The 17,397-nt window shown below is 39.7% G+C and overlaps 2 protein-coding genes and 1 long non-coding RNA gene across 3 annotated transcripts in view; 2 read left to right on the top strand and 1 right to left on the bottom strand.

The window, feature by feature from the left end:
• LOC147844363 (uncharacterized) overlaps positions 1 to 6,054 on the top strand; it is a 40,857-nt gene extending 34,803 nt beyond the window's left edge. Inside the window, exons 5-9 of the mRNA XM_087254111.1 lie at positions 1,080 to 1,799; positions 1,926 to 2,007; positions 5,254 to 5,328; positions 5,734 to 5,815; positions 5,980 to 6,054. Coding sequence (XP_087110237.1) covers positions 1,281 to 1,784 — 504 coding nt within the window. The 5' untranslated portion in view covers positions 1,080 to 1,280 and the 3' untranslated portion in view covers positions 1,785 to 1,799; positions 1,926 to 2,007; positions 5,254 to 5,328; positions 5,734 to 5,815; positions 5,980 to 6,054. The remainder of the gene's footprint in view (positions 1 to 1,079; positions 1,800 to 1,925; positions 2,008 to 5,253; positions 5,329 to 5,733; positions 5,816 to 5,979) is intronic.
• The window catches only part of LOC147844362 (uncharacterized), a 230,886-nt gene that overhangs the window by 31,054 nt on the left and 182,435 nt on the right, over positions 1 to 17,397 (bottom strand). The gene's annotated exons all lie outside the window — the stretch shown is intronic.
• Positions 6,470 to 17,397, top strand: part of LOC101884613 (uncharacterized) — a 31,805-nt gene continuing 20,877 nt past the window's right edge. The window contains exons 1-2 of the mRNA XM_087254108.1: positions 6,470 to 6,655; positions 6,870 to 6,899. Coding sequence (XP_087110234.1) covers positions 6,626 to 6,655; positions 6,870 to 6,899 — 60 coding nt within the window. The 5' untranslated portion in view covers positions 6,470 to 6,625. The remainder of the gene's footprint in view (positions 6,656 to 6,869; positions 6,900 to 17,397) is intronic.

Below are 17,397 nucleotides of genomic sequence, written 5' to 3'. Positions count from 1 at the left end.
TGTGAAATAAACACTGCAAAAATTTGTTCATGTTTTAAAATTCCATATGTCCTATGTGATGTCCAATTCACTGCCCAAAACACTTAGATGTGACCTGCCCAACACTTGAACTATTTAATAGTTAAATTGTTAGTTTTTCACATCTAGATCATTACAAAAAATGTCAGGGTTCTGCCACTCTGGTCTTGTGAATTCTTGTATTGGTGGCAGAGTCCGGAAACTTGCTCTGTCTTGTCCTGTTTCTGTCATTGTGTGTGTCTCTGTGTGCGCGCATGACATCGTTGGTGTGCGCAGAGCGTGCGCGCTCCCGCTTGATGCGGCCGCGCAGGCTCTGCGTACCTCGGATGCGCGTGCTCTTGTACTCGTGTTTGTGTTTTGTTCTGGTGGCATTGCACTTCCTTCTCAGTGTTTTCGTCTAGTTGGTTTCGGTTTTGGTTGACGCTGAGATAAAACATGCGCGTTGCATATGTGTGAGTGCACAGTAAGGTGTTCATCTTTCGTGTGCTCGTGTCTTTTGTCTATTTGTGTTTTCCAAGCACGTGGCTATGTGTTTACATTGTGGCTGCCTGCTTCGTCTTGTCCTGTTATTGTGAACGTGTGGTTAATGAGTTCTCTCATTGGCTATTTGTACTTGTCCTGTATTATGTGAGCACATGGCTTATGTTGTCTCTGTGTCATGTGCTCTCCTGTCTATTGTCTAGTCCCAACCTCCTTGTTAACCCATTATTAACTAATTATGTTCATCTGTTTGTGTGTTAATTTGCTACAGCTTATAATCCCCTCATGTCTTCTGTCCTGTGCCAGTTCGTCACTGTATGTCATCGTTTCTCTCCTTGTCCTGTCATATGTTCCAGCCCTGATCCCTACCAGCCTGCCCAATCAAGTTTGTTTGTTTGTTTATTTGTTTTGCTAGTGTTTTCCCCATCGGGGTAGTTTGTTTTGCTTTTTATTTTTATTAATAAATACCCATAGTTTGCTGTATTTTAGTCCTCGCTCCTTTTTCCCCAACCCAAACCATGACAGTACGAACTGGCCAACAGAGGACTCAGCAGAAATTTTTTTTTTTTTTCTGCGCCCAGCTCTCTCCCAGGAAGAAGAACCCAACGACCAGCCCCTAGCCAGAGGACTGCCTCACCAGCAGAACCATCCCCCTTCGGCATCTTCGCCGAAGATCTCCTTGAGGCAGTCCGGGGGCTTGGGTTCAGTGAGACCAACCTCATCCACATCTTTCTGGCTGGATTGGATGAACCATTCGATTGGGAGCTGGGTAAAATTGAGACATGGACTTGAGGGGAGGTGGTGGAGTATTCCTACCTGAGGAAGGAGAGGAAGATCCTGGAGGGGAAATGGACCCCTTTCACCACCAAAAGCACCATCTCCCAGCCCATGACCAACCCCCAAGGGTTAACCTGCACCCAAAAGCGGAGGCTGAAGAGAAAGGCTTCTTCAGTGAGGGTTGCTCCAGCCCCAGAGCGCCCTCCAGTGTCGGCTTCAGTCCAGTCGCCTCCAGCCCTGCCAGCTCGTTACAGTGCTCCAGTCCAGCCGGCTTCAGTCTAGTCGCCTCCAGCCCTGCCGGCTCCCCACAGGCTTCCAGTTCAGCCGTCTTCAGTCCAGTCGCCTCCAGCTCTGCCGACTCCCCAAAGACCTCCAGACCAGCCGGCTTTAGTCCAGTTGCCTCCAGCCCTCCAGCGAGGCATCTGGGAGGTGCCGGCAGGGCGGGACTACTGGGTGTTGCCAGCAGGGCAAGGCGTCTGGGAGGTGCCGGACTTCGCATACGCTACTGACAGGTACCCCCAGAGGTATGCCACCTCCCCTTTTTTGCTCTGATTGACCTACTATATGGAATTTTTATTATCTTTTGAAACCATTTAAAATTTACAGTACAAGATTTACATTACTTGCATTTTTTTTATTTCACCATGGAGTTACAGCAATAGACATTTAGGGGTGAACACCTGCAACCCAGAACCCCAGATGTGTCTCACAGCCATCAACATTCATTAAGATGTAAGTGCCTTGTTAAAGAGATGAACAATAGTTGTGTTATTTACAGAAATTGTTAGTGATAGTCAAAGTGATTCTTCTATTTGTAGCGTACAGTCCACAGATAAAATTTCTTATTGATTTTATCACGGTCTGGCTTTGGTCAGAAGGTTTTACGACTCCTGGCTCCAAGAAGTCTGGATTTTCGTGACAGCTTAAGTTGTTCAGGGGGGACTGGAAAGATGAGCAGGAAAGCTTCAAAGACATTCCTGCCCAAATACATACACACACACACACACACACACACACACACACACCCCCACGAGGCTGTTCTGACAGAAAGAAAATGGACTCATCAAATCCTGAACCAGCACAAAACCAATGTGTTATGTTTTGTAAACTTTGTATCTCATTTCTGACTTTTCTTACCTGTGTAACCTCTCTTATAACCTGTATGCATGTTCCATTTAGGCCTTTGTAAAGCATAAATATTGTAAGGATATGAAAAATTATGTTGATGTACTTTCAACCCCCCCATGTTTGGTACCGATGGGTTTCTGCTGACATTTTACAACACATGATGCATAGAGCGAGAGCATAACTCGCATTGCTTTATTCTTTAAAGCCCTTTATTAAATGCCTGTCCGCATGCTTTAGGCGGACACTCAAATTTGCATATGAGCAGCCCCGAGACAAAGGAAGGTTCGCGCGCAAACTTTCCCCTGAAATCATTGGTCAGAATGCTGTACGGTTTGTCACGTGACCCGCAGGTATAAGCACACTTCCCCCCCAAACATCTAGGCAGAAAGAGAACGTCCCAAAAAGGAACATCATTGACGGTGGTCCCTTTAAGGGCCACACGGCTCTTCACAGCCGCATGGACTTTCCCGCCACGTTTTCTTTATTTTCCGGCAAAAGTAACTCAGTTTAAAGTGTGCGATCGTGTTCGTCCGAACTGCATTACAAACTCCACGCATTAAGAAGGACATCGAGTTTCATCACGACGGAAGAGAGACGCATAAAAGAGACCTCCAGACATGAAAGACCAGGGGCCTCATGTACGAAGACTTGCATGGAAATCTTACTAAAACATTGCGTACGCACAAAGCTGTAAATGTGCGTACGCAGAAAAAATTCAGATGTATGAAACACTGCGTACGCCGAATCTCACGCATATTCTTTTGTACATCTGAATGAACGTGAAACTGAGCGCAACATGCACGAGCACAAAACCCCTCCCTGCCTCCTCCCCCGTATGAATATGCTAATGACTATGCTAATGGAAAAACCCAACGAAAAAGCAACGGCAAAATCAAGCAAAAAGAGAAACTTTGAACAGAATGTGAAATGGAGGTGCTGCTTTCGGAGGTAGACCGGAGAAAAGCGGTGTTATTTGCAAGTTTGTTCTCCGGAATTAACAACAAAAGAAAAAAATAGAGTGGGAGAGATTAGCTGATACGGTTAACACAGTTGGGTCTGAACATCGCACTGAGTGCATTTAAAAAAAGAAATAGTGTGGTTTATATCTGTGAAATGTTGCAGCACCCTTAGCAGTCTCAGTGGCGCACCTCATAAGAAACATGTGTTCATGTACTGACACATTCGAGCATAAACTCGGCTCGAATCCAGCGTCTGATGAATTCTTTCTTCTTTTTTTCCCCGCTACATATCAGATTTTGCCCACTATTTATCACGAGAAAGACAAGTAGGAATCATCAATAAGTTTGTGCATCATATTTTATTTGCACATTTATTGAATGGAAATGTTTCTGATTCACGCATGCAAATTCATCTTCACATAGTGTCTTTATAGCAATGTGCGTGCAGTAGATTACTCAGATTACATTGGGAAAACAGGCGACTGCTGCAAATTGTGCTTTAATGTTTAGCTGGTCAACTGTATGGTATGGAAATCTTACATACCTACTATATGAACCCGTCTCATACAGACGCCATTGCAAGGATCAGACACTTTGTAGAGAAGAATTTAACACAACTGCCTCTAGGAGTCGCCAATGGAAATAAAACAGACACGCACAAAAAATGTGCGTACGCCTGCCAGAAAGCTGCCGTGAACCTGCGCACATTCCCACGTTCAGTTCATTGTTAGTAAATCCAAACGTGAGCGATTCTGAGCGTGAAACCTGGCGTACGCAAAGTTTTTGTGCGTACGCAGCGTTGATACATGAGGCCCCAGGTGATTTTAGTTATGCGATTAAGCTGTGCCCCTTTTATCAAAAAGGTGTTTTTTATAACCTTGGTGGTCCGTAATGGTGCGTGTGGAACTGAAAGTTTTGTCACTCTTTTATCTGAAATCTATATTTCCTGGCTATACCATTTCACTTTGCTGTTACACGTTCTATAGACCCGATATCTCCACGTGGTTTACCTTTGTTTTGTGTTTAATGTATGTTTGTGCGTTACGTCTGACTAGTCAATAAATTCCATTTATAATCAAATGAATTGTATTGTTTGCCTCACGAGAAAATGTCACTGAAATACAGATTCCCCTGCCTAGCTATTATAAGTTGTTTAAAACTTTTGAATGATTAATCTACTTCACAAGAAGTAGCAATTAAATTCCCTATTTCTAAATGAATAGATTACCGTGTCCGCTCGGAAGAGCGGCGGCTCTGCTTGTGTTCGTTTTGTCAAGTTAACAATAAATTGATCCGGAACATTAATGATTAATAATAATTCGTTATTGTTGATAATTAATATTCATAATCTGGGAATCCGCTTGGTCGCGCTAGCATGATCATTTACAATCATATGTTTGTTTGACTGAAGCTTAAGCCGGAATATTAATAATTAAGAATAAACCGTTATTGTTGATTATTAATATTCATAAAATGAGCTAATTTCATGTTACATATTATAGTATAATATTATTGTTATATTATACAAATTATAAATCGCACACTTTTAAAGCCATTAAAATTAATTGGCATGTTACAGTTGGTGATAACAGGCTTGATTAATGTAGACAAAAAGCAACCGAGCTACAGTATATTCTTGGAATGCAACATTGTGCAAAGTACATTCACAGGGTGTAAAAAACAATTTCTTGGCTCTAAACTGCACAGTGTTTAGCCTATGTTGTTAGTTTCTATTTAACAATTGGAGCTTTATTAATAAATATTAATTAATCAATTTTGGGGAGCTTAACTTATTTGGTAAGAATTTTATAAAGTTGTGAAATTATTATTATTTTATTGATTTCAGATTGATAACATTTCTTTTTTTTTTCTTTTTTCTTTTTTTTTACAGGTGAGCTAACACGCATAACCAAATCAGAGAGAAGGCTGCATGGTTCATCACCAATTGCCTCAGCTTTAAATAGAAGTAAGTGCAGTTTCTTAGAAGTCATCAACGATTAAAGACAATTGAGCAACAAAATACAAGAATACAACTTTGGTCAAAGTGCTCACAATCTACTGGGCTATGCAAAAAAAAAAAAAAAAAAAAGATAGTAACCCATTTTAATTAATGTAACTGTTTAATTAATGTAACTGTTGCAATATCTAAAGACAAAAAAAAAAAAAAACATTAAGAAAACATAGAAACATTAAGATTTGGTCTTTCACGGGTGATTCTCGCATTTGTGAACATGTTGACGAAGGTTGTATGATTGATAAATTTCCAGGTATCATCAGCCAAACTTGGAGACGTGTACTATTTTTTAATTTTTATTTAAAAAAATGCTTTTTATAGTTTGTTTTTCTAAATATATACACACGTTTTGTGCAGATGACGTAACACTATGATAAACGGCATGTATCAGAGAGGAGACATGGGGTCTCACATGTGGCCACAGCTTCACACACTTGAGGTAATATTGAGAAACTGTTTTTCCATAAAGTTTATCAATTGGTCATGTCTATTAATGTATGGATGTATGTAGGTGCATGTATGTTCATATGTGTCTGTGTATGTATTTTTATATTTGGTTTTATGCCAATGACGAAACCCTCTATGATAAACTGCACATGTCAGAGAGGAGACAACATGAGGTTTCACATGTGGCAAGGTAATATTAAGTAATTGTTTTTCCATTTTAGTATGTTCAGTCAGAATGTAAAGAATTAGTCTCATGTTTATTTTTATGTCTTGTAATAATTGATATATTTGCAGTTTTTTTTTCCAACTTATAAGTGCTTATAATACACTGGACTATGTTATAATTTTATTTTATTTTATTTTCCACTGATGATTTATTAAGAACTACGCACTTTACTGATAAACTGTTTTAATGACTTTGAACATTAAATTTTACACTGTTTCTTAGCTATAGTTTGTTCTGACCCAAGAGTATATGCTTCAAGTATTATCCTTTATTGGGATGTGAAACATATTTACATAGTTTGCTGTTTTGCTTTTACATCACTCATGTGAATTTTTTTTTTTTTTTTTTTTTTTTTGTGGTGCAATTTATATAATTTAATTACATTTATTGATGGATTTGGATCTACTCGCATAGTTAGACGAAGAATTCAGAAATCTTTCTCCAGGCCAACTGGCAGAACTGAAAGAGGCATGCATTTTTTTTAATATCTTTTGCATAAAGGTTTATTGTGTGTGTTGCTCATTATGGTGTTCTTTTGTACCTTAAATTTTACATGCTGGTTTTCTCTATTTTGTAATGTCTAGTTTTGTCTCCTGCAAACGAAGGGTAAGTAAACTTTCAGGGGGATCTTATTTATAGGCTTAAGGGCTATAAAATAATAAAAATAATGTATAAAAGTATCTCAGGCAAACTAAATTCCTACAGTTACATATACAGAGTTTATCATTGCTTAGTTATACTACGCTGAGTTGTAGATCCCACCTGTACAAGAATTTAATTTCATTTTTTAAAGAGTGTTAAATTTTTTCATTTTTTACAGGTACATTTGGGAGAGCACACAGAAGTAATGGTATGTTTATTAATTTTTGTTACAGCAATTGGGTTGTCCTCTCTAAAATAGAATTTACATATTAAACTTTGTTAAATATGAAACAGGCCACAGTGGCACCAGAGCCTCAAAAAGTGCATACCCCCTATTAAATGAAAGCAAGAAACACAACTTTTTCAGTGAACCCTTTGACAAATTGTATAAAAGCAAAAATTGTGTTCTAAACATTTATTATTTGTTTCAAGTTTTTGTTGTCACTGCTTTAGTTTGCTGTGATTTCAGACCAGTGTTTTTGCTTGGTGTCATTTAAATTATGTGGATTGCTTCTATTGATCTTATGTTCAAGCTATACTGTATAGTTTCTATTAATCTCTTTAAGAATTTCAAAGGAAACTTTTTAGATTAATTTATGTTCTAAAAGATGACATCAAAAGATTAACTGCCATTGTTGACCCTGGAAAGTCGTCTTCATCCATGAAATAAAATGGAGTCAGAAGTGAACTTTCAGTTGTTTGAAGAATGCTTAAATGATGAGACAAAGTGGCTCTACGCAAGTTCAAAATGTGACAATATGTTTGTCAGTATGGCTTGTCTTTCTCTCATTTTCATTTTTTTTTGGTCTGTTTCTGTCTATTGACCGGCAGCAGTTGAGTTTTAATCATTTTATTTGTATTATGGTATCGCATGTTCAGTAGCTACGTTTCCATTCACCTATTTTTATGCATATTTTACATATGCGCAAAAAAAATGTTTGATGGAAACGTTATGATGTGCATACATTTTGAAAATGCGCATAAAAAACTTATGTGCATAACGGAGTAGGATAAACTTTATTCGATAAGAAAAGATGCGTATAAACTCACTTACTGCACAAACTCCAGTATGCACATTAAAAAAAGGTCATGTGATTTTGTTATACGAGATTTTGTGATGATGAAAATGTGTGTGAATGGATAAACCAGCAGGCTGAGCACACTGTAAACCATCTGAAATGTTGTTTTTGTCATTTTAAAACGCCATACCACTTCATTATTAGTGATATTATATTATTAATGACCTCCAGAATCAAGAGTGTCTGCTCCGCATCTGACTCCTTCAAACACCACCACGTGTTCACTGCGTGTCAGGATTGCTTTCTGAGGCGCAAGTCATTTATTATATATATTATATAAGATTGACGCGGCTTCTCCAACTGCTGCAAATTCAGTTTTTACTGTTGATATTTGGCGCCAGTTAATCAGAAAGTGACAATTTTGTTCGCTTTGACTTGTTGGATGGAAATGCTGCTTTATTCACACGTCTTTCATGTGATAATCCAGTTTGCGCATAAAGTTCACTTGCATTTTAGGATGAAAACATAGCTAGTGAGAGAGCTAGTGTGTAAAAAAACAAGTAGTTTTTTTTTTTTTGCACTGTGTATTGCTGCATACTGTTTTAGGAAAACACATTTCTCCAACAGCAAACCCAGCCAATATGTTTAAGGTGAAACACATTGTATATTTTCTTGTGGATGTGCCTTTTATGTGCTGATGATTTAAGAAAACATTATTAAACCATTACATTGATTCAGCAAATGTCTTAGTTCTAAATGTAACTATTTAAAACCTACATAAACATTGATATATGCATAATGCTAAACTCTGAGTTTCTGTCGGTCTCCTCCCCTTTTTTTAAAGATGAAGCTTATTTCTCGCCTGAGCCTTACGTTTCCACCCACCTATTTTAGAGCTCATTTTGGAGACGCCCATAAAAACGATTGATGGAAACATCATGATTCACATAACTTTTGAAAATATGCATAATAAAACATGTGCATAACTGCGTAGGTTAAACTTTTATTTGATAAGAAAAGATGTGCATAAACTACGAAGTGCACTTAAATTACAGTATGTACATTAAAAAAAAGTTTGTTAGAGATGATGATGAAAATGTGTGTGAATGGACAAACCAGCAGACTGAGCACACTGCAGAACATCTTAAATGTTGTTTTAGTCATTCTAAAATGCCTTAACCGTTTTAGTATTAGTGTATATTATTAATTACCTCCGAGCATTAGGAGCGTGTCAAGAGTCTCCGCGTCTGGCTTCAAATGCCCCCACGTGTTCATTGTGTGTCAATTGTCTTTTGAGGAGCAAGTATTAAATAAAAAATAATTGACGCAGCTTGTTCTACCGCAGTAAATTCTGTTTTTACTGTTGATATTTGGTGCAAGTTAATCAGGAAGTGACGATTGTGTTCTTTTTGACTCGTTGGATAAAAACGCTGCTTTATTCGCATCTTTTAGGCGTTATTCCAGTTTTGCACAAATTTATGTAATAGCCTGTATTTTGATGGAAACACAGCTATTGCCTACATTTTAGTCACACACAGAAAAAAGTCACGTACGAGGCTTGTCCTTTTTTCCATAAATATTTAGCTTAACATTCGACATGCACTGTTACTAGATTAATAAGATTGTTATTCTGTCTAAAAATTATTTTTAGCACTGCTTACGTTCTTAATGTTACATCAACCTCTATCACTTAATCAATAAAAAGGCAGACACACAAGTGCACTGTTAAATCTATTAAAACTGATAAACGTGTATAAAAGTTTAGAAAAAAAGTATAAACGTCACACATTACATTACTTATTTTATTATACTTAAATGTTTAAATACTTTAAATTAAAAATTACGCATTAACTTGAGCAGCTGTTTTCCCATGCTAACTGTCTCTGTTTCACTGATGGTTGCTTCTTTTCAAATATATAAACTCATATGTGCTATAACTTTGCATGAGCAGATCAAGTTCAGCTGGGGAAAGAAATGGTGATCTCTTTTTTTGAGATGTTGCCATAGTCACTCCTAATATCTGCGCTCCATTGATAATGTCTTTTTATAGTCACGGTGTGCGCACTTAACTCTGAGTTGGTCTACTCAAAGTTGATTGACCCAACTCAGATCAGCTATTCTGAAACCGAAAACTCAGAGTTTTTAATCTCTCGGTAAATCAACTCAGACCTTAAAACAATCTCTGCTCACCACTCTCTCACATCAATTGAGAACATTAGAGGTTTTCAAAACCATGTTTCCTGACTCTTGAGGTTGCAGTTACATTCTTGTGCGGAAGCAACAAAACTGCACATTACTTAATTCAGATCCTTTTATAACGAAAGAACTGACTGACCAGGGGCCTGTTTCAGTATGGAGGTTCAAACAACACAGAGTTTAAACTTGAACTCTGAGTTGATTTATACTTTTTTTCTAAACTTTTATACACTTTTAATAGTTTTAATAGATTTAACAGTGCACTTGTTATGTGTCTGCTTTTTTATTCATCAAGTGATAGAGGTTAATATAACATTAAGAAGGTAATCAGTAATAAAATAATTTTTAGACAGAATAATAATCCCATTAATCTAGTAACAGTGCATGTCGAAAGTTAAGCTAATTATTTTAAAAAAAAAGGACAAGCCTCGTACGTGACTTTGTTCTGTGTGTGACAAAAATGTAGGCAATAGCTGTGTTTCCATCAAAATATAGGCTATTACATAAATTTGTGCAAAACTATAACGTCTAAAAATAAAGCAGTGTTTTTATCCAAAAAGTCGAAGAGAACACAATCGTCACTCCCTGATTTACTTGCGCCAAATATCAACAGTAAAAACAGAATTTTCTGTGGTAGAATAAGCTGCGTCAATGATTTTTTATTTAATTGATGTACTTGCGCCTCTTGGTATTCTATACAAAGCCTGAAGCTGATCGGTCAGTTCTTGCCATGTGACTAATGGTTTTCAACTGGGTGAGCTTGGGAATTTTGAGCGTGCACAATATGCAATCCCAATGCGAACCCGTGCTCGCCCATAAGATGCAATATGTGAATGGCCCCATAAGCAGCTACACATCTCTTCACATTCAGAAGATATCTTTACTCCCGATCCTGCACAAAAGTCCAATTTAGCTTGTTTAGGCTGTGTTTCTCAGGCTGCATTAACACTGCAGATCTTGATGGTAAATTCCAATTTTGTGACTGTATCCAATTTTTTGATGCCCTGTTAATTTTGACTTGCTAATTGTGTATTTACAAAGCATACAGCACAGGTGTAAATGTAAATAAGTAATGTAAATTACATGTAAATAAGTATTTACCTTCAGGAAATAGCTGAAGGCATATATTATGTTATCACAATTATATAATGTGGCAATAAGATCATAACTGTACTTCACATTTACATTGTGGAGATATTCGTTAAATATAAAACAACATTGACATTATAGCAGACACAGTAAAAAGCTCATTCTCAGTCACTAGACTTTTCTGACAGTGTATTGAAGTGTCATCGATTATCAGAATGTTGTGGAACTGCTGTACAGGAGTTGTTATTATTATTGATTATAGGCTGCAAAATTTTGCATTTTTTATTTTATTTATTTATTTATTTTAAAGCATGATGGCAAAAGACCAACACAGATCTGAATATATTAAAACATGGCCTTGTTTGTTGTAAAAATTCATAATGACAAAAAATATTATATTGTGGATCTCCTTACTTCCGGGTGCAGCTGTGGCTGGTGTAATATGGGAAAATTTTCTAACCCTTTGGTTTCGCGTGTGATCCTAAAAAATCTTTGTTCGATGAGGTATCTACCCCTTGCCCTTAGCCCTATGCCTTCAAACTAAAGGGAACTGGGACACCCCTACCCCTTCATAAGAACGTGAATGTAAGAGGAAGGGATAAGGGGTAGATTTGGGATTGGGCCTAACGCCCCATTCACATGGGGCTTTAGCGTCAATGCTTGACTGAAGGCGTGTCTGAAGATCGAGCTGAAACGATCGTCATAGAAGCGTCAGCCAATGAAATTCAGTCAGCAATAGGCCACTGTCTAGCTGGTGTATTTGCATACAGCGATCTGATTGGCTGACGCTTCCGTCGGCGCTTAAAAAGTTGAGCTAGTCCCAACTTCTGCAGCGAGCAACGCCTCTGAAGCGGCGCTGACGGATCCACAATGCAGTTCGGCAACGCCTGACATCACCCATTCAAAGTGAATGGAAAGCATTGACTCATTCACACGGGGCGTAAGAGTAAAGGTCTCTTCTTTCGAACGGAACCCAGAAGAGCTGAAAACTGTCTTCTTTACAGCACCACGCTGGTCAAACCGGGTTATTGAAGTCAGTTACATTAGATTTAATTATATTAAATTACCATTAGACAACAAAAATACAATGATTCATAAAAGTTTGTTGTTGAGTTCTGGCTCTATATTGTACAGAAACATTATACCTATATTGTTAGTCCATTTTACAATCATAAGACATTTTTTCTTTTGACTTCCACTATCATGTTAAGCCTGACGAGACTGCTTTTATTTTAAACCTTTCTAAACCACACAGAAACATGACTGAACATTTTTACAAATTTATTTATTTATGATAAATAAACCTTACTCTGTCATAGTGACGCAGTGGCGCAGTACGTAGTGCCAGTCACCTCACAGCAAGTAGGTCACTGGTTCGAGCCTCAGCTAGGTCAGTTGGCGTTTCTGTGTGGAGTTTGCATGTTCTCACTGCGTTCACGTGGGTTTCCTCCAGGTGCTCCGGTTTCCCTCACAGTCCAAAGACATGTGGTACAGGTGAATTGGGTAGGCTAAATTGTCCGAAGTGTATGAGTGTGTGTGAATTTATCTCAGAAATGGGTTGCGGCTGATTAATAAAGCGACTAAACCAAAAAGAAAATAAATGAATTAATGTATTCTGTCATAATTGGAAATTGGCAATAACATTAATTTAAACCGCAAACTGTTGGAGCGCTAACGTTACATAAGCACCACTTTCAAAGAGAAAATACTATTCAACTTGACGCATTTCTTAAATATAGAATAAATAATCACTCAATGAGTTGCGACTTACATTTAAAAATGAATATTTAACTAAAATCACTTTAAATGTCAAATTATCACTGTGATAAAGTTTGTTGTTGTGTGGGAAGAAGACAGGGTCGGCGATATTAAGTAAGTAATATATTTTTATTTTTTATAAATGCACAACACGCGTAGCTGTGTGTGTGTGCTCTCTCTTCTCCCGAATGTTCCCTCTCTTCGACTTAAGAAGGGTGTCTCTCCGGTCCAATCACTAGAATAAACAGGTGTTATTTATTATTTCTGATTGGCCTGCTGAGTAGCCGCCAGGCTTAGAGCATGCTTTTTCCCGTCATTGGGTGTTGATCATGCTAACATCTCTACATACCCCACCACCCGCCTCAGGCCGGGGAGCCATCCGGCCTGCAGCCCTCCCCAGCTACCGCCCTAGAGAGGAAGGCGGCTACAGCCATTTGTGCACCCGGCCTGTGGACCAGTTTGAATTTAAAAGGCTGTAACGCTAGACACCAACGGGTGATCCGCATGTTGGTATCCTTCATGCAGTGGAGCCACTGGAGAGAAGCATGATCTGAACAGAGGAAGAATTCTCTGCCCAGGAGGTAATAATGAAGAGTTAGAACGCCCTACCTGATCGCCAGACACTCCTTTTCTATGGTGCTGTACTTAGCCTCACTCTTACTGAGTTTGCAGCTAATGTACAGCACCGGCCGTTCCACTCTTGCCACCTCCTAGGAGAGAACCGTCCCCAGACCCTACTGGAAGTATACTTCTGTAAAATAAAGGGTAGAGCAAAGTCTGGTATCCGGTCCCTCCTTTTTAGTGAGCTCAGTCAATGAGCTGACGAGGGCCGAATAATAAGGAACAAAACTACCCCGCCAGTGCCAAAAACTGTCTTACCTGCTTCTCGGACTGGCTGCACTTTTCTCAGCGCTGACAATGTCGCCCTCAGATGTTGCATATGCTGCTGCCAATCATTAATGAAACTGATGATGTTATCTAAATAAGCAGCAGCATATTACTCAATTCTTCCTAAACTACTTTTTAGTTGTGTTCAGGTAGGCAATACGGCCGGGTCCTATAGATCATGCCTGGTTCAGTCTCGATATGGTGCTGAATCAGGTTAGTATGACCAGGCAGAGGCAAGAACACATTAGAGTATTCACGTAGGAGGTGCTGGATGTTGAGGATCTGGCTTGCTGAGAGATGATCGCCCCAGGTGACTAGAGTGCTTGGCCGTTCCCTGGTTATCCTGGGCCTTGAGCAAGTTCTCTATAGAGAGCCACCCCAGTGTGTGGTATTTTGCTCGTAGGTCCAGGATTTTTGAATTTAATTTTTACTTTGCGGAGATTCATCCTCCCAAGACTCTTTAACAACATCCAAAATCCCTCAGGGCAGTCTGCCATAATAAAGCTCGAAAGGGGAAACCCCGTGGCTTGGGGAACTTCCCGCACAGCGTATCGGGTTGCATAATCCACTAGAACTAATGCAAACTGGTGCCCGCGAGCGAATCTATCTAATAGCCCAATGAGATCCATACCGATTCTCTCGAAGGGGATCTCCATAATTGGTAACGGGCGCAATGGGTGGCTGGTGCATTCACCAGCTGAATCACCATGAATGCCCAGCCAAAAGAATCGGGTCATGAGGCAATTTAGTGCGGTCGCCTGACCTAAATGTCTGGCCATAGAATTAAAATAAGCTGCCTGGAAAAGAATTTCTCGATGGCTCTTTGGTACTAATAATTGAGTTGTATCTTCTTTTGTCTAAGCGTCTAGGGTAACTTGATACACCCTGTTTTTAATGATCACAAAATATGGATAGGAGAGAGACCAATCAGGCTGGAGTTTTTGCCTATCTTTAACCTGCATTCTTTTGAGTGCATGTCTCAGTGTTTCATCACGCAACTTCTCAAGGGGAAAGTCTTTACAGTCAACGTGTGACGTAGTGAATTACATCCCCGTGTACACACCTTACCCTTACAGTGTGATTTGTTACCAATGTCGGGTCTTGAAGCAGACTTTGGTGGATGAAAGGTCTGATTACACCCAACATCCACCAAAGCTTTCCATGAGTACTTGGAAACGATGTTCTAGATCTTTCTTCAATTCCACCTGCACATGACGTTGTTCTTGGTGGTGAACAGCGAGTGCCTGGATGACTTCCGCATGTGGACTAGTAGACGGAGTGAACATTCTGGCAGCGAAGTTCCTTCTTCCTGGGTTTCGGCATCACTGTGATAAAGTTCGTTAAGGTGTGGGAAGAAGAAGACAGGGTAGGCGATATCAGGTAAGTAATATATTTTTATTTTTATAAATGCACAACATGCGTAGCTGTCTTCTACCGACTGCTCCCTCTCTTCTCCTTAATGCTGCGTTCACACCAGACGCGGAACGCGCGTCAAGTGCGAGTGATTTACATGTTAAGTCAATGAAAACGCGCAAATAGACATCCTGCGGCACGATACGCGCGGATGCCGCGGCACGAATGACGCAAATTGCGCAGGGCGAATTGAGCGTTTCGAGCGTTTCACGTGAATCTCTCGATTTCGAAAATCTGAACTTCAGCGTACGTTTGCGCCGCGTTAACCAATCAAAAGCTTGCTCTTTTGGGGGGCGTGATTGTGATGTAGAACCTGTTGTCGGTGTTCCGAGGGAAATACTCCAGCCTTCACCAACAACATTTCATCAAACTCGGCTTGTCTCAGTCAGAAGCACCGCTGAAAGCCTCCGTCATTCAGGTTAAGTTTCTGGAGGAGTTTATGAGCTGACAGAGCTGGATGCACCTCTAAAAGAATGTAGTGGACTCAGACACGACCCTAAACGTATCGACGCTGTTTTTCAGTCTTCATAAAGCACTTAAACACTTTTATTTTCTTCATAAAATCCATGTTAGCCATTTAGCTAATAAGCTAGAGAAGAGTCTTCGGGCGGACAGAAGCCCTGCCCATCATGCAAATCCGCGTCTGTTCTGATGTGAATTTGACACGCGAATGAAGCGGGGTTTGACGCGCGTATGAAGTGAGTAAACTGAAATGTTAATGCGGCTATTTACGCGCAAATAGCGCGATTAATCCGCGTGTTCCGCGTCTAGTGTGAACACAGCATAAGAAGGGTGTCTCTCAGGCCCAATTAATAGAATAAACAGGTGTTATTTATTTTTTCTTATTGGCCTGCTGATTAGCCGCTGGGCTCCGAGCATGCTCTCCCCACACATTGGGTATTTGATCATGCTTACCCCTCCACAATCACTTACCTACAGCAAATGACGGGGTAAGAATGTCAAACTTGCACGGTAGTTTTGGACTCTGAAGTGTGGCATGCCTGATGTCTGTTTAGTTTTGCATGTTTTCCAAATCCAATCCCAAAGTCAGATAGAAGTCGATGGATGTTTATTGATGTCAACCATAGCTGAATTGTACTAGGATCTTATGTGTTTTTTGTTAACTGGGCCACATACTTCAAAAAGAGCTGTGAACCAGAAGAACATCCCTGCCTATTCTGAATTTATTGCAAAACATATATGGAAATAATCTGGCCCATATTTGTTCAGCCAACCCATACCTACGCCACATGTGCCCGCTACCACATTTGGCCCAAATGTTCTTGCTATCTGGGTTCCCACTGACTAGATACAAGTAGACTGACTTTACCCCAGCACATGCTCATACCACAGTGCACTTGAATCACACTATCAAGCACTCAGTGTCCCACAGCACACAGTAAATAGCACCACCACCAGTTTGGAAAAGTCCAGTCATCCACAGGGGAAGGCCTCAGTTCCTGAAATAAATCAAAAATATATAAATGCACGAAAAAATAAATGCTCTTTTAGTACAATCCAAGATCAATATGTGGGTCAATCAGGTGAAAAAACATACTTTAGATGTAAATCATAGCATCTTACATCCAAACACACTCTGGATCCAAATACCCAACAGACTTGACGATAATAATGATAATAAACCCACAAAAGAATATCTAAACTTAAACAAGGAATGCTCTGCATAAATTTAAAACAAAAAACCCCAAACTGAAAATAATATTAACAAAACTCAAAACAAAAACATGGCACAACACAAAAAGGCGACGTAGTGGCGCAGTAGGTAGTGTTGTCGCCTAACAGCCAGAAGGTCACTGGTTCGAGCCTTGGGTGGGTCAGTTGGTGTTTCTGTGTGGAGTTTGCGTGGGTTTCCTCCGGGTGCTCCCCCACAGTCCATAGACATGCGGTACAGCTGAATTGGGTAGGTTAAATTTGTCCATAGTGTATAAGTGTGTATGAATGTTTCCCAGAGATTGGTTGCAGCTGGAAGCAGAACTTGTGCTGGATAAGTTGGTGATTCATTTCACTGTGGCAACCCTGTATTAATAAAGGGACTAAGCCGACAATAAAATGAATGAACTAACACAAAGATAACACAAATACTGAATTATCTCGACGACTGGCTGATTTTAGCCCACTCGCGAGAGCAATTGATTATGCACAGGGACAAGGTGCTTCGGCATCTCTGCCTACTGGGGCTTCAGGTCAACCGAGAAAAGAGCAAACTCGCCCCCGTGCAGAGAATCTCTTTTTTCGGGATGGAGCTGGACTCGATCACCATGGTAGCGCACCTCTCCGAGGAATGCGCTCGCCTGTTGCTGAACTGTCTGAGAGAGCTCGACA

Source organism: Danio rerio, chromosome 5 (genome assembly GCF_052040795.2).
Source record: "Danio rerio strain M-AB ecotype USA chromosome 5, GRCz13ab, whole genome shotgun sequence".
NCBI lineage: Eukaryota > Metazoa > Chordata > Actinopteri > Cypriniformes > Danionidae > Danio > Danio rerio.
The sequence above is the reverse complement of the archived record's forward strand: the minus strand, read 5'-3'. Positions and strand labels throughout refer to the sequence as shown.